This window comes from Pseudophryne corroboree, chromosome 8, assembly GCF_028390025.1.
Source record: "Pseudophryne corroboree isolate aPseCor3 chromosome 8, aPseCor3.hap2, whole genome shotgun sequence".
Taxonomy (NCBI): domain Eukaryota; kingdom Metazoa; phylum Chordata; class Amphibia; order Anura; family Myobatrachidae; genus Pseudophryne; species Pseudophryne corroboree.
The window spans coordinates 32,130,373-32,154,620 of NC_086451.1; the positions used below are offsets into that span (position 1 = coordinate 32,130,373).

Sequence of the window (24,248 nt, forward strand, 5' to 3'; positions counted from 1 at the left end):
TGGGTGGCGGAGGGGTGGGTGCAGGGGCATGGATGGCGTAAAGGGTGCAGAGGTCCTGTGGGTGGGGGAGGGGGAGGTGTAGAGGGGGCGCGGATGGGGAATGTAGTTGCTGTTGGTGGGGGAGGGGTGGGGGAGGGGGACTGTGAATGAAGGAGGGGGTATGGAGGTGATGTGTGTGTGGGAGGGGCGATGTAGGGGTGTGCGTTTGGAGGTGCAGGGGGGGTGAGCTTAGGTGATGGGTTTCAGAAGTGCTGTGGGTGGGGGAGGTGTGGGATGGCACAGATGGGGGATGTAGATGTTGTGGATGGGGGAGGGGTGGATGCGGGGGAGCTGTGGATGGGGGAGGGAGTCCGGAGGTGGTCCGGGTGGTGGTCCAGAGGTGTTGCGGGTGGGGGAGGGGCAGGTGTGGGAGGTCCGCAGATGTGGAGGGTGCCTGTAGATAATGCGGGCGGGTAGGTGCTGTGGTTGTGGGAGTGGCGGGGGTGTTGCGGGTGGGGTACGTGATCTGGATGGGGTAGGTGATGTGGATGTGCGGTAGTTAGGGGAGGGGCGGGTGCGGGGATGGCACGGATGGGGGAGGGGGTCCGTGGGCGCTGTGGATGAGTGAGTGGTGGGTGTGGGGTTACGGCGGTTGTAGTGGGCCAGGTGTGCTGCTGCAGTGGGTGGGGGAGGGTGCCGGTGCAGGGATACCGCAGTTGGGGTAGGGCGGTTGGTGCAGCTGCGGCGGGTAGGGTAGGGGCAGGGGAGGGGGTGCGGCGGGTGTGAGGATGCTGCGGGTGGGTTGGGGGGGGGGCGGGAGGGGGTGTGGATGGGGTCTGTAGATGCTGGTGGTGGAGGGGCAGGTACAGGAGGCTGTGGATGAAGGAGGGGGTCTGGAGGTGCTGTGTGTGGGGGAGGGGCGATGTAGGGGGAGTTGGGGTTGCAGAGTGGGAGGTTGGGTGATGGTTTGTAGAAGTGCTGGGGGTGGGGGAGGTGTCTGTAGATGATGGGGGTGGGGGAGGTGCTGTGGGTGGGGGACAGGTGCGGAGGGGGGGCAGGAGCTGGAGCAGTGGTGGTGCAGTTGGGTGGTGGGAGGCAGCTGCTGGGGTTCCGAGGGTTGGGAAGGTGGTGCGGGTGGGGGAGGGGTGGGTGCAGGAGGGGTGGGTGCAGGATGGGGCAGTTGCGGTGGTGGTGCGGGTTGGGTGAAGGGTGCAGCAGGGGGGAGAGGTGGGTATGGGGGAGGGGCAGGGTTGCAGCGGGTGGGGGAGGGGCAAGGGGTGCTGCAGGTGTGGGAGCTACGGGTGGGGGCGTGAGTGCCGCGGGTGGGAGCGGATGTGGGGGATGCGTTGGGTGCAGCAGGGGGGGCCAGCGGGTGTTGGTGCTGTGGGTGGGGGAGGGGGCAGAGTGCCACGAGTGGTGCGGGTGTTGGTGCTGCGGGTGGGGGAGGGGGTGGAGTGCCACGGGTGGTGGGTGGATGCGGTGGGTGTCACGGGTGTTGGTGCTGCGGGTGGGAGTGCCGAGGGTGGGGGGCGAATGCGGTTGGTTTGCCTCGGGTGTTGGTGCTACCAGTGGGGGAGGGGGCGGGAGTTCCGCGGGTGGGTGGCGCGGGTGTTTGTGCTCTGGGTGGGGGAGGGGACGGGAGTGCCGCGGGTGGTGGGTGGATGCGGCGGGTGTTTGTGCTACGGGTGGTTGCGGGAGCAGTGGCGCCACAACGTGGGTGCGGGCCGCACCCGGGTGTTACCCTCTGAGTGGTGACACCAAAGTGCCGGCTCCTGTCACAGTGCAGAAGCCAGCACTGCAGATTCAGCAGTGTCCGGGTGAAGGCCGTATGCCCCGACCCACAATGTGCCGAAAATGGGGGGTCGGGACGTGAAGCCACGCCCCTTCCGCGAAGCCACGCCCCCTTTTCACCCACGACCGCGGGTAAGTGTCGGGTGGATGCCGCGGGTGGGAGGCAGATGCGGGTGGTTGCCGCGGGTGGGAGGGGGGGCGAGTTGTGCCGAAAAGGGGGTCGGGACGCGAAGCCACGCCCCCTTCCGCGAAGCCACGCCCCATTTTCATCCGCGACCGCGGGTAAGTGACGGGTGGATGCCGCGGGTGGGGGGCAGATGCGGGTGGTTGCCGCGGGTGGGAGGGGGGGCGAGTTGTGCCGAAAACGGGGGTCGGGATGCGAAGCCACGCCCCTTCCGTGGTGCCACGCCCCCTTTTCACCCGCGACCGCGGGTAAGTGACGGGTGGATGCCGCGGGTGGGAGAGGGAGCGAGAGCAGCTGCCAGTGCTCAGCATGTCCCCCTGAACTCTGCAGCAGCCGCTAGTCTGTGAGGCGGGTAGTGTGAGTTCCGCTCACAGTCAGCGGCTGCGGTGTCACCAGAGAGAGTGTACGGGGAGAAGGGAGACAGGGGACTGGGCGGAGATGGGGAGGGGACTGGGCGGAGAGAGGGAGGGGACTGTTCCTGGCCAGATCTGTGCCTGTGACTCCGCCCAGCGTTACGGGCACAGAGTCACAGACTTGGGCAAATATATAGGAGATTCTAATATATCTGTTCCGTATATCCGTTACCCCAGGCATTACAACTGCCTTAGCATTACAGGGGATCTCCACACTCAGATGATATTCATTTTTTAACCCCATCAGGAATCTTCCCTACAAGTCTACAAGGTTGGGCCATACTGCTGAAATACTCTGCGCTTTGGTTCGATTGGTTCTCACTAATAAAGCATCTGCAATGGCTCATTCTTCTGCTCCTTGTCCATTTGATTTGTTTAAAAAGCACACCCTGAAAGTCTATACTTACAAGTAAAATGTTTTTCCTTGCTGACAAATAGATGCGCGAAACTGGATTGCATTCAGCCATTACTCCCTCTGTGTCCTAGCTGTTTATTTAATGAATTCACGCCTCCCTCCCCAGTGGCGTCACAGCAGGGAACCTTGCAGCATTCCCTCAGACCTCTGGCATTACAGTGTAACGAGGACGGGAAAGGTCTGAGTGACAAGGTGGAGGGTTGCCAGACGAAGGCCCTGATGTTCATACTGACTTCTGACAATGCTAGAGTATTTATGTATGGCCCAGGAAACACAACTGACCTTGATTTATTTAAAAAAGTATATAAAGCAAAAGATCCACTTTACCTGATCGTATTCTGCACCACTTAACTAACCAATAACTGCAGCAAGTACTCTGTACTAAAGGACTACTGAATCGCCGCTGTATTGCTTTACACAACAGGTAACAGAAGAGGTACACACCTACTGCGCTGAGCGCGTGTTTCAGCTCCAGCGTGAAGGCGGTGAGAGGAACTTCCTCGGACACGGGCAGAATGGCTACCGTGGATAGGTTACTGGCTGGATTGCCGGAATCCCACTTACTGCCGGTGGTGTGAAGCCCCAGACTGTGACCTGTAAACAAGAAACATCCCGATGGTCAAACACACTAGAGCACCACTTATATAACGAGTTCACAGTACATACACTTTAGGCTAAATTCCCTTTTCTTCTCAACTACATTTTACCGCAAGATACAACGTGGCACTACTGACGCCTCTACAAAAGAGAGGAACAGTGATATCGAGCACGTCGAAAAAACACAACTACAGAACGACGGATGGAAAACCACACGTGCTTCCATTATGATAGTCCCTTAGGTATTATATATGGATTCTATTCACTATTTGGATTTTGTATAAGATTAAAAAAAACCTTATAGTTAAATCAAGCTATTTTTTTTTCAACAACATTGGGGTAAATTTACTAAGATGAGAGTTCTATTTAAGATGGGATGTTACCCATAGCAACCAACCAGATTTTACTTCTCATTTATCTAGAACCTTCATATATACTCAGATAATACATGGAATCTGACTGGTTGCTATGAGAAACATCCCATCTTAAATAGAACTCCCATCTTAGTACATTTACTCCATTGTTGGGAATAATTATGTATTTTAAATAAACCATCTATATGACATGCTCACCCACTTTGATCTGTACAGTACTCGCAGGGCATGATGCAATGACAGGCGCTATTGAACAGCGCGCACTGAATAAATGCGTGTATTTGCCGGTATGAGGAGTTCTGTGCGACTTGTGGTGTGCCCGGCCGCCATGTCTACATCTTGGTTGCTATTAGTCATCCCACTTGCAGCCACTAGAATAGAATGGGCACAAGGATAGGTAAGACCTGGCTATGGGGGTCATTCCGAGTTGATCGTAGCTGTGCTGAATTTAGCACAGCTACGATCTTCTTCCATGACATGCGGGGGGACGCCCAGCACAGGGCTAGTCTGCCCCGCATGTCAGTCCAGCCCCCCCTCGCAGAAGTGCAAAGGCATCGCACAGCGGCGATGCCTTTGCACTTCAAGAGTAGCTCCCAGCCAGCACAGCTTTAGCGTGCTGGCCGGGAGCTACTCATTGCTCACCGGACCGCAGCGGTTGCGTGTGACGTCTCGCAGCCGCTGCGGCCCGCCCCCGTTCGGTCCAGTCACGCCTGCGTTGGTCGGACCAAACCCACAAAATGGCGTCCAAACGCCGCCGTTCTGTCCCCTCCTACCCAGCGGTCGCCTCTGCCTGTCAATCAGGCAGAGGCGATCGCATCCCTGCTACGGCCTTTAGCCATCTGGCATGCGCCGGCACACTACGGCGCTGGTCCATGCGCAGTAGGGACCCGTTCCCTCTACTGCGTTAAAACGCAGCGAGCGAACGGGTCAGATTGACCCCCTATCCCCTATATTCGGATATATCAGTGTTAGGGTCCCACCTGATGAGGCCACTGTGACGTGGTAAGTGTGCCCACATTATTGGCCAAAAATTGTGCTAAGAACCTCAACTACACTCCACGTTAAATTGTAGTGTATTATAATCGTTCTGATTGGTGCTCATAGTGTGCACCTGCATTTCCCCCTTTTTGTTTCTTTTTTTGTTCTGTATGATCCGACATGGTCATTTGAAGAACAAAAATGTCCAGTGCCAAATCATTCAATGAAATTAGTCAGGAAGTCTCATTGTGCAGAGGAAAACAGGTCAGAGCGTACCTCACCCCGAAAACTATTAGTTCATCAAATGTTCATATGTCAACAATACCTATCTTCTTATATAAAGCAAATTGCCTGTGAGGTTTTAGGTCTCGCTACGGGTAGGTGACTTTAAGGACGCAGCCTAATAATCAGATTTTACACTACTGCTCAAATTCTATTTTCACTTCTCAACTGAATCCTGAGGACGTTGGGCCTAAGGCATTGTGCCACATACAGACTACATACTATGGGCAACACGCTATAATACAGGGGAATCTTCAGACCAAGTAATCGCTTTAATCATTACTAGAGAACGTACAGATACGCAAGGCGTTTTATTTGCAAGATCCTTAGGGGCCTATTCAATTCTCATCGCTGGCGACTTAGCCTCTGCGGCTGTCGCGGATTGCACCAGTCAACCATCCATCCTATCTGACTTTCAATCCTGACATAGGGGCGCAAGACAATCAGTAGTTCTATAACTTATACATGTCCTCCTTCAACCTGACCTACACTTTATGTGCATTTCAGTCATGACTTTGTATCATCAGGAGGAGTCATCTGTTTCAGCTGACCCTAAATAGGACATAGCTGTACTGGGATCTCTGCATCCAGTACATTTGAACTCAGAAAAGCATCTTTGAGCTGCATTCCAGAACAGCCAGAATGAAAACCACCTACAGATTGCATAAAAAACAAGGATGAAAAGCACGGAAAGCAAGCTAGGAAGATGAAACAACGTGTCTGGCTGACGTTGTAGAAGGATGCGAACAAGTCAATAGAGTGATGGCATCTGAAAGCTAGAGAGGCCGCTACAATGGTAGGGAGTGTTATGCACCCGTGACTCGTAAACAACTGCACATCAATGGCCGCATATAGATATACAAGTACGGCTAGTATACGGCGACAGAGAACGGCACATAAAACCAGTAATGCTGCAATGATGCTTGGTGGAAACGCAGGTAATGATGAGGTTAAACGTGACAGTAGCGTCATCGTCTGCAGGGATGGAAATGTGAACTATCGGGGTCAATTATCTGAGGCATGATTCTGGGTCTGTGCAGCGGAGGACACTGGATACGAATCCTTTACAAAAGCTCTGGTTATGCAACATATTTATTGTGGCTAGCAGCACGCCTTCAATCATGAAAAGAGCCTGAGACAGCTGGGAGCCGGCCTGTGCCGAAACGCCTGCGCTTTGTACCTCTCCGCTGCTCCCACGTGCCTGCTGGGAACCCTTTCAATAGCACACCGCTATACTTTTCTCGGTGCAGGGTGAAGAGAAGAGACGACAATTCAGACTCGGCACATTGGCATTCATGTGAAATATAACTAGTCCCCGCCACAGGCACCGTCAAACGACGGACGGGAATGTTCGCAACGATTGAAGACTGTAAAAGGAAGGCTTGATCAGGAAGCTCGCAGTCTGAGCTGATTATTCCAACGGCACAAGGGGGATATTTATCCTAATTAACCAGATGCAAATATATGGGCTGATTAGATGCAGTTTTGCATAAGATCTGTATGGAATTATGTGACTACTATGTACGAAACAACAGAACTAGCAAATGTGGTTGTTAGCCTGGTCTGGCTAGTGCTGTAATGATGTAGTTATAGAGTGTTATTTCTGCCAAGTAATATTAAACCGGCTCTCTGCACGCCAGCCCACCAGGTAGTACCCCCTGCTCTCTGCACACCAGCCCACCAGGCAGAACCCCCTGTTCTGCGCACAACAGCCCACCAGGTAGTACCCCCTGCACTCTGCACTCCAGCCCACCAGGCGGAACCCCCTGCTATGTACACCCCAGCCCACCAGGCAGTACCCCCTGCTCTCTGCACCCCAGCCCACCAGGCAGTACCCCCTGCTCTCTGCACGTCCGCCCACCAGGCAGTACCCCCTGCTCTCTGCACGTCCGCCCACCAGGCAGTACCCCCTGCTCTCTGCACGTCCGCCCACCATATATACCCCCTTACTCATTACAGCCAGCCCACCAGGCAACCCGTGTTCCATGTATGACAGCATAGAAGGTAAGAACTATAAATATAGGGACTTATTTAATAGCGCATTGTAACAAACATGCTGCAACCACACACAACCGATTTAGAGCTACAATTTCTCTGGCACAGTATATAAAATAACAGCAAGTAACGGACTGCTATGGATTACACCACACATGCACGCTGCGTCACGCCAGTGTTGTTATATTACATGTGCACTTCATTACAATAGCGAAGGGATTAGAAGAGGGGAATAATCTTCCTGTCATTCTGAGGACTGGAGAGGCCATGATCTACACGCACTCCGTCACATCACATAGCCTCAGCTCCTAAGCCCAGATAATCATCCCATTCATCAAGAAGCACTCTGCCGAGCCGTCCGGACAGTAACATCACACCGCCGGGGGAGGAGGGTAATACCGTAACTGCTGCCATCATTAGCCTGTCTGTCATCTTCTCTCATACAGCTACATATGCAGAATTCAGCTACAGAACCTGCGCTCAGGAACCGCCATGATGTAGAGAAATACGCGCTTTATTTATCATGTATCCTAAGTGCCCCTATGAGGGCTGAACGCAGCACAGCCCAACAGCACATACACTTCCTGCAACATTAAACTGGTAAATTATATATAAGTACAGGCGTGAAACATCTACACGGCTCACGCGCTGCGCCTGATTCAGCGGTGAACGCACAGCAGACGTGGGACGGAATAGGGCGATTCTGTACTTCCGCGCATGCGTCCCCTTTGCGTCTGTGCAGAGTCGAAGGTGTGATTTCAGGTGCACGCAGGGAGAAATGCGCTGAAAATGGTTCAGGGGGTTCCTGGGCACGTGCAGAGAACGTCCGTTTTATGGGTGCGTTATGGAAGTGAGGCGGACACGGCGGTGTAGGTAGTTGCGCGCCCAGACGCCCTACTACCCACATAGGAGGCCATACACAGATGCAGCCAGGTAACGAGGAACTAGAAGTCTCAGCATGCTCTGGGTAGCCGCCTTAATTGTGCTTGAAAACCATATAATATTTATGCTCACTACTCTATAAAAAAAACATGTGTATAACAGTTTTACAACACCGCAGGGTAATAAAGAGTCTTTTTCCCCTTTACTGCCAAGTGCGTCACTGAGGCCAGAGTAGCTTGAATGGCCAATTCCATATCCCTGCCAAACAAGCAAGCTCGTATTAATTCATACATACACAGACACAGTTCTGCATTCAACGGAGCGCATTATCAGCCCAGGCGCAGTGATTGCAGCCATCCTTCACCGGCCGGGCCAACCGGGGGCTAATAAGGAAGGGGGCCCATAGATTTAGGCATGATGCAGGTAAGTTATGCTTCACTATTAGGCTGCAGGCTCTGCGGGGGGAGAGATGAGTCACTGGTAGCGCTGGGCGGCAGGTTCTGTGCACATTCTGCAGCAGGCTGAAAAGAAAGCAGCTTTAACCCTTCTATCACACAACGAGAGATTACAGGGGCTTACAGAGGCTGCAGGGGCCGCATTACCATCAAGCATTTTCCATCTATCTGCTGCTCCCTCTGGTCTTTTAGTAGGTTCTTATTAATACCCTATAGTACAGTCCCTGCACAAAACTACACAGTACGTGCCAGGACTAGATCCAATACCGGCGCACATCCCTAACACTACACAAGCCCACAAGGAGAGCTGCCTACACCTGTTAGGTTTTAACCCTTTTAATGCGATCTGTCAAGGAAACTGAGTAATAAGGATGGCAGTTACTGCGGAAACGTAACCGCTTCTGATTCCGTAAGAAACTACAGCATGAGGGATGTAATTGACGTCACCTGCGATCCCTGCGTCGGTAAACATGGTGCCTGTGCGATGCTGGCAGCGTGCGCGGAGGGCAACCGGGATTTCCCAATTTCCGCCATGCGATCGCATCATAGGGCAGTGCTTCATATGTTGGCCGGCTCCCAGCATGTGATTTTAATCAGTAACAGTTTTTTGCGATTTTAGCTAAATTGCTACTGAAGCTGAATACGCCCCTGTATCTGTAATGTTTATTACTAGTAGTGTTCATTCTAGCACCGTGCACCTTTCAAATCATGTGCAGTTCCTCTTTCCTGCCTGGGGTGTCGCTCTCTGCTCTGGTGCTTCTCAGCGGTTCCGGTATGAATGGTCGACAATGTTAAGGTCGACACTCATTAGGTCGACCACTGTTGGTCGACATTGACATGGTCGATATGGACAAATGGTTGACACATCGCTTCGCTCGCCATGCTTCGGGCAATGTGCCTCGCTGCGCTTGGCACAGGTTACCGCTCCCAATCGTAGTCCACGTGGATCGTAAAGTATGAAAAGCACTGAGTAAAAGATCAGAGTGTGCTGAGAAGCATCACAGCAGAGAGCGACACCCCAGGCAGGAAAGAGGAACTGCACGGATTTTGAAAGGTGCAGGGTGCTAGAATGAACACTAACTATCATCATAGCAAAGCCGCATCTTCTGGCATAAACCAGGTGGCCTGTATCCCCGTTATCTCCAGGAGTAAAGCAGACGCATTCGCTACCCTGAGCAAACAGCCGCCTCACTGAGTAAGGCAAAAGCTCCTATTTCCCCCCGGGCGGAATTTATATTTGTGATCTAGGTGCAAATGTTGTCCCCAATCCCTCTCCCACAAATAACACACAAATGATTCCTTTATAACCATAGACACTGTTGTAGCCGATACTACAGATAAGCAGCAGCAATTCTCCTGTACATGAACAGAAGTGAGCAGTGCGCCCCATTACTCAGGGGACACAGCCAAGCAAAGTGAATCATGGAGTAAAGGCGTTGCAATAGAACATCTGTATTACATCCCTTTAAATAACCTGTAATACTTTCTGAACTATAGCTATTACTAGCTAGTGTGCCAGGGGCCTCCCACTGTACAAGACGGACAGACCATATCCTATAATTATGTGGCCGTACCACTTTTAATTCCTCTGCCGCAGATTTCATATCCGTGCCCCATTGTGTCTTTCATACACAGGGAGTTAACATTTTATACAAAAGAAGATCTTCATTAGACCTTCATCATAAATATCCATTTTTCAAGTGCAATTTAGAAAACTAAAGCATACTTGTTGTTGGTAGGGATCGCTATGGGCAACGCTACATATTCCCTTTATGCATATGTACTGTATTGCTGTACAATCATTAAAATACATTATTATGTAAATGAGGGATGACAAAGAAGAGTAGAAGAGATCTAAGAGACGGGAAGCTGGGCAGGAATGGGACGCAGCTCAATCAGAAGGATGTAGTGCGGTTACTGCGCCAATTTGTGCAGCGCATGTCACACTTAGCATCGCTCTGTGAATGTATTTGCGCAATTGTTCCTACTTGCGCCACTATAGCATTATATTACGCCTTGTGTGCGTTTTAGCAACTCCCCCTGTAAAAGAGAGACGTTTCAGGGAGTTATTTCTGTTTCTTTAGGAACATTTGAGCTGTTGTGCTAAAGCCCAAGAGCGAATGCGTTTGCTAAAAATAAAGTGGCTGAAAACATGGCTGCAAGTGGGATATAAGCGTATAAGACATTCACCAGGCACAAGCCATCCGCATTTGCTACTGCCGATACGCCTTTTAAGTCAACCGCCATTCTGCGTAGGCATGCAATTGCGGCTTTTTATGAACGCAAATTGCTTCTGCGATTTGAAACGGGACTGCAGCATCTGCCGATCTCCTCCCAAATGAGTTGCATTTATAGTGCACAGAGAATATACACCGGATGCCTCATCCACCACTACACCCCAGATGTTCCCTGTGGAACCCTATGTACCCTACTACAGAAATACAGTAATAAATAAAACAGGACCCTCCCACCGGGTGGCAGGTGGTCTTTAAATATACCGTTTTTGGAGCTATAGCCATATTCAGCATATGATTCACTGGGAACAATTCACATCACTGAGACACGAGGCCCCACTGTCGACTCAAACACTTCACGACTTATTCCAGCACATTAGAGACGATTCTCGGTTACTTAGATGACATAGAGACACCTTGGCTCGCAGGGCCACGCCAGCCTTTCCCAGGGCTGCTGATAGCAGGAAATGACTTGCGGCGAGTTGGCAGAGCAGCTGCATTCCTGCATGTGGCAAGTCAGCAATTTGCTAATTAGTGAGCGTAGAGGCTGCCAGGATCCGTTTCTCACCTGTAAGTGGCCCGCTGACCTGTTGCAAGCTGCCAAGAATCTTCTCTCCGAGCAAATGGATGAGCCGGGTCACCACCTGCATGGGGAGAATATGGGAATTAATTTATGCCGGGAGACTCTGCCAACTCACTACATGCTCATCAATCAGCCCCTAATAGCAATGGGAGCCTGGCATAAAAACTAATGTAAGTATTGATTTACTATGCATTTGGGTAATTGGGTGTCATCGGCATTATCTCTCCATGAATAGGTCCTGTAAGGGTCACGTTAACTCCTGAAGATCCAGAGGATCCCACCGCAAAACAGGACAAGTCTGATGAACATACAATACCTTCCGAGTGATACAGGTTAGATTGCACTTGTTTGTTTGGTAGGATTAAGACTTGAGATGTTCTGGACGCTCGGTTGCTATGGCAATGAACACGTGGTGTCTGAAATGTCAAGGACCGTCGAAGTAGACCCGCCAAAGTTATACATGCGACCGTTCCTGTGCTGCAAATGTGTCTATTGCTTTTCGTGTAATAAAAAAAAACAAAAGTAATGTGCTGAATCCTCCTGCATCCCCGACGCTGATCTTACTCCGCGCCAAACAGAGCCAGGGACAAATCGGTACAACACTCCGTTCCCACTAGCACAGCCACCCACCGTCCGGGCCCCCTTATGTCAGCAGTGCCTGGCCTACATTTAATTGCATTTTGTTTTTAAATACTCATTCCTGCACCTCGGGATGAACAGCCACCACGCAGACTGAGCGGGGCATCGAGGACTAGAGTGCACCATTGTAGGTGCAGGGTCTCTGTACGTGCACGCAAGCTGTCCCGTTTTCTCTACGTGAACGCAAGCTGTCCCGTTTCTCTGTGTGCACACAAGCTGTCCCGTTTCTCTGTGTGCACACAAGCTGTCCCGTTTCTCTACGTGTGCACACAAGCTGTCCCGTTTCTCTACGTGTGCACACAAGCTGTCCCATTTCTCTAGGTGCACACAAGCTGTCCCATTTCTCTAGGTGCACACAAGCTGTCCCGTTTCTCTACGTGTGCACACAAGCTGTCCCATTTCTCTAGGTGCACACAAGCTGTCCCGTTTCTCTAGGTGCACACAAGCTGTCCCGTTTCTCTACGTGTGCACACAAGCTGTCCCGTTTCTCTACGTGTGCACACAAGCTGTCCCATTTCTCTAGGTGTGCACACAAGCTGTCCCATTTCTCTACGTGTGCACACAAGCTGTCCCATTTCTCTAGGTGCACACAAGCTGTCCCATTTCTCTAGGTGCACACAAGCTGTCCCGTTTCTCTACGTGTGCACACAAGCTGTCCCGTTTCTCTACGTGTGCACACAAGCTGTCCCATTTCTCTAGGTGCACACAAGCTGTCCCGTTTCTCTACGTGTGCACACAAGCTGTCCCGTTTCTCTACGCGTGCACACAAGCTGTCCCGTTTCTCTACGTGTGCACACATGCTGTCCCATTTCTCTAGGTGCACACAAGCTGTCCCGTTTCTCTACGTGTGCACACAAGCTGTCCCATTTCTCTAGGTGCACACAAGCTGTCCCATTTCTCTAGGTGCACACAAGCTGTCCCGTTTCTCTAGGTGCACACAAGCTGTCCCGTTTCTCTAGGTGCACACAAGCTGTCCCATTTCTCTAGGTGCACACAAGCTGTCCCATTTCTCTAGGTGCACACAAGCTGTCCCGTTTCTCTAGGTGCACACAAGCTGTCCCGTTTCTTTAGGTGCACACAAGCTGTCCCGTTTCTCTAGGTGCACACAAGCTGTCCCGTTTCTCTAGGTGCACACAAGCTGTCCCGTTTCTCTACGTGTGAACACAAGCTGTCCCGTTTCTCTACGTGTGCACACAAGCTGTCCCGTTTCTCTACGTGTGCACACAAGCTGTCCCGTTACTCTACGTGTGCACACAAGCTGTCCCGTTTCTCTAGGTGCACACAAGCTGTCCCGTTTCTCTACGTGTGCACACAAGCTGTCCCATTTCTCTAGGTGCACACAAGCTGTCCCATTTCTCTAGGTGCACACAAGCTGTCCCATTTCTCTAGGTGCACACAAGCTGTCCCATTTCTCTAGGTGCACACAAGCTGTCCCATTTCTCTAGGTGCACACAAGCTGTCCCATTTCTCTAGGTGCACACAAGCTGTCCCGTTTCTCTACGTGTGCACACAAGCTGTCCCATTTTACTGTGTGCGCACACAAGCTGTTCCATTTCTCTAGGTGCACACAAGCTGTCCCGTTTCTCTACGTGTGCACACAAGCTGTCCCATTTTTCTGTGTGCGCACACAAGCTGTTCCATTTCTCTAGGTGCACACAAGCTGTCCCGTTTCTCTATGTGTGCACACAAGCTGTCCCATTTCTCTAGGTGCACACAAGCTGTCCCATTTCTCTAGGTGCACACAAGCTGTCCCATTTCTCTAGGTGCACACAAGCTGTCCCGTTTCTCTACGTGTGCACACAAGCTGTCCCATTTCTCTAGGTGCAAACAAGCTGTCCCATTTCTCTAGGTGCACACAAGCTGTCCCGTTTCTCTACGTGTGCACACAAGCGGTCCCATTTCTCTAGGTGCACACAAGCTGTCCCATTTCTCTAGGTGCACACAAGCTGTCCCATTTCTCTACGTGTGCACACAAGCTGTCCCGTTTCTCTTTGTGTGCACACAAGCTGTCCCGTTTCTCTACGTGTGCACACAAGCGGTCCCATTTCTCTAGGTGCACACAAGCTGTCCCATTTCTCTAGGTGCACACAAGCTGTCCCATTTCTCTACGTGTGCACACAAGCTGTCCCATTTTTCTGTGTACGCACACAAGCTGTTCCATTTCTCTAGGTGCACACAAGCTGTCCCGTTTCTCTACGTGTGCACACAAGTTGTGCCATTTTTCTGTGTACGCACACAAGCTGTTCCATTTCTCTAGGTGCACACAAGCTGTCCCGTTTCTCTACGTGTGCACACAAGCTGTTCCGTTTCTCTACGTGTGCACACAAGCTGTCCCATTTCTCTAGGTGCACACAAGCTGTCCCATTTCTCTAGGTGCACACAAGCTGTCCCGTTTCTCTACGTGTGCACACAAGCTGTCCCATTTCTCTAGGTGCACACAAGCTGTCCCATTTCTCTAGGTGCACACAAGCTGTCCCGTTTCTCTAGGTGCACACAAGCTGTCCCGTTTCTCTACGTGTGCACACAAGCTGTCCCATTTCTCTAGGTGCACACAAGCTGTCCCGTTTCTCTACGTGTGAACACAAGCTGTCCCGTTTCTCTACGTGTGCACACAAGCTGTCCCGTTTCTCTACGTGTGCACACAAACTGTCCCGTTTCTCTACGTGTGCACACAAGCTGTCCCGTTTCTCTAGGTGCACACAAGCTGTCCCGTTTCTCTAGGTGCACACAAGCTGTCCCGTTTCTCTATGTGTGCACACAAGCTGTCCCATTTCTCTACGTGTGAACACAAGCTGTCCCGTTTCTCTACGTGTGCACACAAGCTGTCCCGTTTCTCTACGTGTGCACACAAACTGTCCCGTTTCTCTACGTGTGCACACAAGCTGTCCCGTTTCTCTAGGTGCACACAAGCTGTCCCGTTTCTCTAGGTGCACACAAGCTGTCCCGTTTCTCTATGTGTGCACACAAGCTGTCCCATTTCTCTACGTGTGCACACATGCTGTCCCATTTCTCTAGGTGCACACAAGCTGTCCCGTTTCTCTACGTGTGCACACAAGCTGTCCCGTTTCTCTACGTGTGCACACAAGCTGTCCCGTTTCTCTAGGTGCACACAAGCTGTCCCATTTCTCTAGGTGCACACAAGCTGTCCCGTTTCTCTAGGTGCACACAAGCTGTCCCGTTTCTCTAGGTGCACACAAGCTGTCCCGTTTCTCTACGTGTGCACACAAGCTGTCCCATTTCTCTAGGTGCACACAAGCTGTCCCGTTTCTCTAGGTGCACACAAGCTGTCCCGTTTCTCTAGGTGCACACAAGCTGTCCCGTTTCTCTACGTGTGCACACAAGCTGTCCCGTTTCTCTACGTGTGCACACAAGCTGTCCCATTTCTCTAGGTGCACACAAGCTGTCCCATTTCTCTAGGTGCACACAAGCTGTCCCATTTCTCTAGGTGCACACAAGCTGTCCCATTTCTCTAGGTGCACACAAGCTGTCCCATTTCTCTACGTGTGAACACAAGCTGTTCCGTTTCTCTACATGTGCACACAAGCTGTCCCGTTTCTCTACGTGTGCACACAAGCTGTCCCGTTTCTCTACGTGTGCACACAAGCTGTCCCGTTTCTCTACGTGTGCACACAAGCTGTCCCGTTTCTCTACATGTGCACACAAGCTGTCCCGTTTCTCTACGTGTGCACACAAGCTGTCCCGTTTCTCTACGTGTGCACACAAGCTGTCCCATTTCTCTAGGTGCACACAAGCTGTCCCGTTTCTCTACGTGTGAACACAAGCTGTTCCGTTTCTCTACGTGTGCACACAAGCTGTCCCGTTTCTCTACGTGTGCACACAAGCTGTCCCGTTTCTCTACGTGTGAACACAAGCTGTTCCGTTTCTCTACGTGTGCACACAAGCTGTCCCGTTTCTCTACGTGTGCACACAAGCTGTCCCGTTTCTCTAGGTGCACACAAGCTGTCCCGTTTCTCTACGTGTGAACACAAGCTGTTCCGTTTCTCTACGTGTGCACACAAGCTGTGCCGTTTCTCTACGTGTGCACACAAGCTGTCCCGTTTCTCTACGTGTGAACACAAGCTGTTCCGTTTCTCTACGTGTGCACACAAGCTGTCCCGTTTCTCTACGTGTGCACACAAGCTGTCCCGTTTCTCTACGTGTGCACACAAGCTGTCCCGTTTCTCTACGTGTGCACACAAGCTGTCCCATTTCTCTAGGTGCACACAAGCTGTCCCATTTCTCTAGGTGCAAACAAGCTGTCCCATTTCTCTAGGTGCACACAAGCTGTCCCGTTTCTCTACGTGTGCACACAAGCTGTCCCATTTCTCTAGGTGCCCACAAGCTGTCCCGTTTCTCTACGTGTGCACACAAGCTGTCCCATTTCTCTAGGTGCACACAAGCTGTCCCATTTCTCTAGGTGCACACAAGCTGTCCCATTTCTCTAGGTGCACACAAGCTGTCCCGTTTCTCTAGGTGCACACAAGCTGTCCCGTTTCTCTAGGTGCACACAAGCTGTCCCGTTTCTCTAGGTGCACAGAAGCTGTCCCGTTTCTCTAGGTGCACAGAAGCTGTCCCGTTTCCCATTTCTCTAGGTGCACACAAGCTGTCCCGTTTCTCTAGGTGCACACAAGCTGTCCCGTTTCTCTACGTGTGAACACAAGCTGTCTCGTTTCTCTACGTGTGAACACAAGCTGTCCCGTTTCTCTGCGTGTGAACACAAGCTGTCCCGTTTCTCTACGTGTGCACACACGCTGTCCCGTTTCTCTACGTGTGCACACAAGCTGTCCCATTTCTCTAGGTGCACACAAGCTGTCCCATTTCTCTAGGTGCACACAAGCTGTCCCATTTCTCTAGGTGCACAGAAGCTGTCCCGTTTCTCTACGTGTGCACACAAGCTGTTCCATTTCTCTAGGTGCACACAAGCTATCCTGTTTCTCTATGTGTGCACACAACCTGTCCTGTTTCTCTATGTGTGCACACAAGCTGTTCCGTTTCTCTACGTGTGCACACAAGCTGTTCCGTTTCTCTACGTGTGCACACAAGCTGTCCCATTTCTCTAGGTGCACACAAGCTGTCCCGTTTCTCTACGTGTGCACACAAGCTGTCCCGTTTCTCTACGTGTGCACACAAGCTGTCCCGTTTCTCTACGTGTGCACACAAGCTGTCCCGTTTCTCTACGTGTGCACACAAGCTGTCCCGTTTCTCTACAGGTGCACACAAGCTGTCCCGTTTCTCTACAGGTGCACACAAGCTGTCCCGTTTCTCTACAGGTGCACACAAGCTGTCCCGTTTCTCTACAGGTGCACACAAGCTGTCCCATTTCTCTAGGTGCACACAAGCTGTCCCATTTCTCTAGATGCACACAAGCTGTCCCATTTCTCTAGATGCACACAAGCTGTCCCATTTCTCTAGATGCACACAAGCTGTCCCATTTGTCTAGGTGCACACAAGCTGTCCCATTTCTCTAGGTGCACACAAGCTGTCCCATTTCCCTAGGTGCACACAAGCTGTCCCGTTTCTCTACGTGTGCACAAGCTGTCCCATTTCCCTAGGTGCACACAAGCTGTCCCATTTCTCTAGGTGCACACAAGCTGTCCCATTTCTCTAGGTGCACACAAGCTGTCCCGTTTCTCTACGTGTGCACACAAGCTGTCCCGTTTCTCTATGTGTGCACACAAGCTGTCCCGTATGAAGTGCCTATTATGTTTCCGTGTGTGTGTGGTTGAGTCTGTCCTGTTTCTCTATGTGTGCTTCACCTGTCCTGTTCCTCTACGGATGCACTGCCTATTATGTGTCTCTATGTGTGTGGTTGAGTCTGTCCTGTTTCTCTACGTGTGTACCACCTGTCCTGTTTCTCTATGATTGCACGGCCTATTATGTTTCTCTATGTGTGTGTGTGTGGTTGAGTCTGTCCTGTTCCTCTACGTGTGTACCACCTGTCCTGTTCCTCTACGGATGCACTGCCTATTATGTTTCTCTATGTGTGTGGTTGAGTCTGTCCTGTTTCTCTATGTGTGCACCATCTGTCCTGTTTCTCTATGTGTGCACCATCTGTCCTGTTTCTCTATGGAGGCCTATTCATTTTCTCTCTGTGCTGGGTTGTGTCTCTCTGTCTTGTCTCTACATATGCATCACCCATCCTGTTTTCCAGTGGTGTCTCTCTGGCTTCTCTACGTGTCCAGCCTCCTATGCGGTTTGTATGAGTGAATGTTACTGTTGAACACAGCACGCAAGTCACAGACCGCTCAGGACCATGAATTAATTTCACAGCTTTGGTCACACGTATTAAAAGAGGGGATGGTGAGAAAATGACACGACAAGCCTTTGTTCCTGGCGATGTAAGGGATGAGATGCCGGAACGCTGGCGGTAATGACAGCTGAAATCCCACCTCTCGCTACACTTCCACAGAGGCCGTCAAACACTTATAGCCATAAACACTCAACTAACAGACCACAATAGTTAGATAATGATCTGACAATTTGTCTGATTATTCCGGGATTCTAAGCTACAGACAATGGGTGACCTGCAGTGTTGGTAATACTACAAAGCAGCAGTGTATAAAATATACTAAACCACACGGAGCGACAATGCAATTCACACCATTAAACAAGATGTGTCCATTACCCTGACGCATCCTGAGCAGCTCTCGCCATAATGGTGCCTGCTGATAATTGGCTTGCTCACAGTACCTACTAATACACTACATAGCTGGGATTAATCCGACAGAATTAATTCTCTATTGAAGAGGAACGTACAGAGGAGAGGCCACAGACCTACACTGAGGTCAGGGGCATTGTGTGTATGCAGGGCCAGGTCATTTATTACAGTCCATGCCCTCTGTATAGAGGGATTGTGGTCGCTCACCTGGGGAAACTTGCGTTTGATGGATGTCAGAGCGCCCTCCGGCAGCTTAGCGAGCTCGGAGTCTCGTACGGCATGGACGGTTGTCGCTCTGGGCTGGTGGGTTAAGGCTTCCACCTAAATTCACCGGGAAAAGACACAGTGAGGCCATGGTGCTTAGGGAAAGGATAATACAGTAATGTGGACACTAAATTATAACACACAAAAGAATACATGGAGTTTGGTCACTGTATAATATCATATATTATTTGTTGTTGTTATTACTACTATTATTCATTTATTTGTTTATTACCAGTTATTTATATAGTGTATACTATTCTGCAGCACTTTGCAAAGAATACTGCAGTCACTCACATCATTCCTTGCCCCAGTAGAGCTTACACTCTATGGGGGTCATTCCGAGTTGTTCGCTCGCTAGCAGTTTTTAGCAGCCGTGCAAACGCTATGCCGCCGCCCACTGGGAGTGTATTTTAGCTTAGCAGAAGTGCGAACGAATGTATCACAGAGCGTCTGCAAAAAATGTTTGTGTAGTTTTGGAGTAGCTCAAAACCTACTCAGCGCTTGCGATCACTTCAGACTGTTCAGTTCCGGGTTTGACATCACACACCCGCCCAGCGTTCGCCCAGCCATGCCTGCGTTTTCCATGGCACGCCTGCGTTTTTTCCAACTCTCCCTGAAAACGGTCAGTTGCCACCCAGAAACGCCCTCTTCCTGTCAATCACTCTGCGGCAACCAGTGCGACTGAAATGCATCGCTAGACCCCGTGTAAAACTACATTGTTCGTTGTGCCCGTACGTCGCGCGTGCGCATTGCGTTGCATGCGCAGAACTGCCGTTTTTTAGCCTGATCACTGTGCTGCGAACAAATGCAGCTAGCGATCAACTCGGAATGACCCCCTATATTCCCAATTAGATGTACACGCACACACGGTTCATTTTTGTCGGGCGCACATTAACCAGCCAGTATGTTTTTGGATTGTGGGGAGCACCCGAAGGAAACCAATGCAAACATGGGGGAGGGGGACATACAAACTCCACACAGAGTTGTGGTGGGAATTGAACCCAAGACCTCAGTGCTGTGAGGCAGTAATGCTAAACATTACACCATCCGTGCTGCCCATATATGGGTAAAAATGAAAGAAGGAAAAACACACATGTTCAGCTTACAATCATACCAGTATATAGGATTCTCAGGCACTTACTGGGGTAAGTTACGTAACTGCCAGCACCAGTGAATGATGTGTTACAGAATCTTCCACCAATATCCCAGTGGGCAGTGAGAGCTCACACTTCATGTTCTGCCACCCCCAGCTCCTGGACCCCAAGATGCATACTGCGTACATTTCACATTGTAATACAACCGAGCATAGATTGGCATGGGGGAAATCTATTTGTGCCACTGTCACAAAACAAAAGACGCGACCAAAACCCACCAAAGAGACCAGTCGGCTTTATTCTTATTCCTGAAGATCACCCCGAGAGTGTAAAGCATTTGTCAGCAGTGGAAAACCCACCTAGGAGGTTGCTGTGAATACCGTATGTTGTATCCTGTCAGGGATGATAAAATGGTCCTGTCATGTCTCAGTGGGTACGTGTGCAATCACTCACGCTAACAGCTTGTGGCGGATGGGGGCATGATTTGTTAGGTGAGAGACAAAAAAAACCCAGTTTGTTAATGTACCAAGTGCAAACACATCGCTCCATAGAGAATTCATAGTAGAGGTTGAATACAGATTATATTCTTGGCACCTGTCCAAATATACAGCCCAAGGGCGGAATCCAAATAAGCCGCAATAATTCACAGCCATCACACTTTTCGCGGACATCGCCAAATTGTACTGCAAAAAAAATGTGGCTTGTCGCGTGTATCCGCGCTCCCGCGATCCGACCTATCCTTTTCCAAATTCACAAAGACGTGATGCTTGCGATAATTCTTGCCGACAAAGGGGGTCCGAGTTGATCGCTAGTGAAAAATGTTCGTAGCGCAGCGATTAATTGAAAAAGCGGCACTTCTGCGCATGCGTATGGGGCGCAGTGCGCAGGCGTGACGCACTTTCACAACGGGCAATGTATTTTTACACAAGGTCTAGCGAAGCTTTTCAGTCGCACTGTTGGCCGCAGAGTGATTGACATGAAGTGGGCGTTTCTGGGTGTCAACTGACCGTTTTCAGGGAGTGTTCGAAAAAACGCAGGCGTGCCAGGAAAAACGCAGGCGTGGCTGGGCGAACGCAGGGCGTGTTTGTGACATCAAATCCGGAACTGAACAGTCTGAAGTGATCGCAAGCGCTGAGTAGGTCTGGAGCTACTCCAAAACTGCACAAATTTTTTTTTGTAGCTGCTCTGCGATCCTTTCGTTCGCACTTCTGCTAAGCTAAAATACACTCCCAGTGGGAGGCGGCATAGCGTTTGCACGGCTGCTGAAAACTGCTAGCGAGCGAAAAACTCGGAATGACCCCAAAACCAGAGAAAAGTGTAGGATAAATGGGGACATCTGCCTCTACCCCTCAAAAAGCCAAACTAAGACAGGAAACCGGTATAAAGTCTATGAGTGGTCATAATATAAAGATATGGGGTACTTATATTGGGTCAAATGGCTGTTATATGCATTTTGCTAAAAAAGTAAAAAAATTATAGATTGCAAGTGTTTTTCAACAAAAGAAGTGCTCAAATTAAATTGGGGGTACCTAAAAATGGGTATAAGTACATAATTGGGTCATTTTAAACCACTTAAAAAAAAAAAGGGGCAAAAAACCAACAACTCCCACCTGCAAGCCTAAAAACACCTGTCCCTCTCATAAAGCACCCCAATATACGTGTCCCATACCTTGTACCTCAATTTCCATCACTTTGCATTTTTGGACCCCAAAAATGACACGTCATTATTGGCCAATTAAGAATAATGAAAAACTTCTAAGTGTCTAATTAGTTATTCAGAGGCGTGTCCCAGGGGCTCGGAACCAAATCCTGACATTTTTACCTTAAAATGGGGATTTTCTCCAAGTGACATTTGCGGTAAATCCTATTGAGTATTATCGCGGATAATTGGATAGGGGCTTTTTCGCGGGTCACAATAAATTCTGTTTTTACCGTGAAAAAGGGTCATCGCGGCTAACAGGACAGCCCCCTAAGAAGCAGCTGGGTAATTCCTTATCTAGACCAGGGAGTAGGCAGCGTGTGGCACATCCGCTGCTGTAGTACTACACATCCCAGAATGCCCTGCCTCAGAAAAAAAAAAAAACAGGTCGTTATGGGGATTATTCAGTACAGATTGCAGCAATCCTTTCTTTCGCGTGCTGAGGGCTGCCTATTGCAGGGCAAGGCCGCAATTTAATTGCAGTCGCAGCACCTGTGGACGATCCGGCTGTGTATGCAGGAGGGCTGCCGCAATTATTTTTATTACATCGGAGCGGCTGCGTGTGACGTCACGCAGCAGCCCCAAATACACCGCCAACCCGCCCTAGTTTTCCCCGTGCTGCCCCCCTACAACGGTCCGTTGCCGACCCCCGCCTACCTCCGCAAAGTTCTCTGTCAATCAGGCAGAGGCGTTCGCACCCACTGTGAGGCAAACAAAATCGGCGGCAGCGCACCCCGTCGGCGACATCAGTACGCGCGCGCAAGTACCGTCCTGCACACTGGTGCCACGGATGGGGTTATTGCCGTTGCATTGCTCAGCCTGAATAACCCCCTAATGATGAAATCTGTTCCATTATGAACTGTCCGTGGTGCTGACTGTTACTATCCTGTTCTATTCCCATAAACCTAAGATTAGCCGGCAGGACAGCCAGGCAGACACAGAGGGAGTGGGTGTCTGGAATGCAAACAAATAGATATATTCCTAATATAAGCACTGCGGTTGCCAGGCTGCATTAGTGATGTTACATAATCTGCCAGAGCGGACAGCTGATGGCGTCACGCCTGACCCCCCCCCCCCCCCACCCCCACCGACGCTGCGCTCATTGGAAACTACATGCACGCGTGGGGTCTAAAATCCCTGTGTAGTGTTTCCGACAGCAACGCCAATTAGTGGAGATTATAGGTAAGAAAAGGGAAAATCAGCTTACCTAGCAACTACACAACTCGCCGCGTCTCCCTGTGCTAGTGCGTCATGCTCTATTTTGGTTCGGAAGACAGAGAGAGAAACAGGTAACAGGGTCAGCGCTATATGCAGCATACAGCCCCATCCCACGGGAAAACGGGTCCCACACACAGGGCACTGCACACCCCCGCGGTACTGACGATTAGGGGTGACTGGCAGCTGCCGCAAAGACCTAGCTGGTTAGCTTCAGGTGTCCACAAAATATACAGGATATCGCAGTTCCTGCGTAAGGGACTCGTGCTTACAATAAATGAAATAATAATTATTTACGACCCTACATGCTGCACTGCCAGAGCCATCTTTCTCCTGATACCCCGACCATTCCTGCTGACTCCTCCTACTGTAGTGGAGCACAATTGTCGCATTTTTGGGCCCAATCCAGAGTTAGACACAATCCTGAACCCAGACGGATTAAGAGATTTTTTTTTACCAGCAATCTGTGCATCGTAAAAGTACTGAAAAGAGATTGTAAGTCGTGCGCATCTCGGACGCTTCTCAATTGCGCCTCGATGGGCTTTACTGGGTCGGAACAGGGCGCTATAAGCTGTGCGTATGCAGAGATCTGTACAAATTGAGTTGGATCTCCTGCACCAAGGATGGGAACGGTGCAAACGCGGATGATGGGGATGACTGCTGATCTACATGCGGAGTTCTGGAGGCGGTTTGGTCACATCCATAAGTCCAAATCAGAATCGGCTGATGCTCACACAGGACCAGCGGCCCATATTATATTCACCTCTACAGACCCCAGTATCGGGTGCCATTTTCAGGGAGACTTCCACATGCGCAGTAATGGAATAACTGGGAACATGGTCAAGGCGCCATGTTTCCGGAGACCTGGGTATGTGCAGAAGACTATGGCACACTGCCAGTCTGTTCCCAAGTGCACTGCAGAGAGATGAGGGGGCCTGTGCAGAGACTGTACACAGGCCCACTCCTCTCTTAAACTGCCCTTGCAAAGAACATCCGTGTCAGAATGAGGCCCTTCACTGCCAAGACCCATATACGTCACATGGTCAGACCAGGCGTTAAATCCCTGCTCAGTCCAACTATAGAAACTCTAGTGCATTTTTACTGCTCCTTTTTATGAAGGGGTTGCCCTGCAGTCAATCCAGTTACCTGCTCCATAAATGCGCCCCCCTCTCCCAGCAAGTATGGGCACGTCCTACGGAACCGGACATCGCTCGCCCTTCCCTACTGCAAGACTATGCTGAGCAACGGAAGGACTATTCCAGCATTCCGGAATATGACCTCAAAGATCTCAAGTGGAACCATAAACCCAACAGGGCAAGATTTCAGTAGAAACGCTGCCCTGTCCCAGCATGTTGGAACGCAGTACATGTTAGCCAACATGGGTGGTCATTCCGAGTTGTTCGCTCGCTAGCAGTTTTTAGCAGCCGTGCAAACGCTATGCCGCCGCCCACTGGGGAGTGTATTTTAGCTTAGCAGAAGTGCGAACGAAGGGATCACAGAGCGGCGGCAAAGTTTTT

The 24,248-nt window shown here is 50.6% G+C and overlaps 1 protein-coding gene across 3 annotated transcripts in view; it reads right to left on the reverse strand.

Moving 5' to 3' along the window:
* The window catches only part of PNPLA7 (patatin like phospholipase domain containing 7), a 258,686-nt gene that overhangs the window by 106,192 nt on the left and 128,246 nt on the right, over positions 1-24,248 (reverse strand). For all 3 annotated transcript variants that reach the window (XM_063936182.1, XM_063936180.1, XM_063936181.1), the window contains 3 exons: positions 18,667-18,780; positions 11,148-11,223; positions 3,227-3,376 (listed from right to left, as the gene is read on the reverse strand). In XM_063936182.1, the coding sequence (XP_063792252.1) occupies positions 3,227-3,376; positions 11,148-11,223; positions 18,667-18,780 (340 nt within the window). The remainder of the gene's footprint in view (positions 1-3,226; positions 3,377-11,147; positions 11,224-18,666; positions 18,781-24,248) is intronic.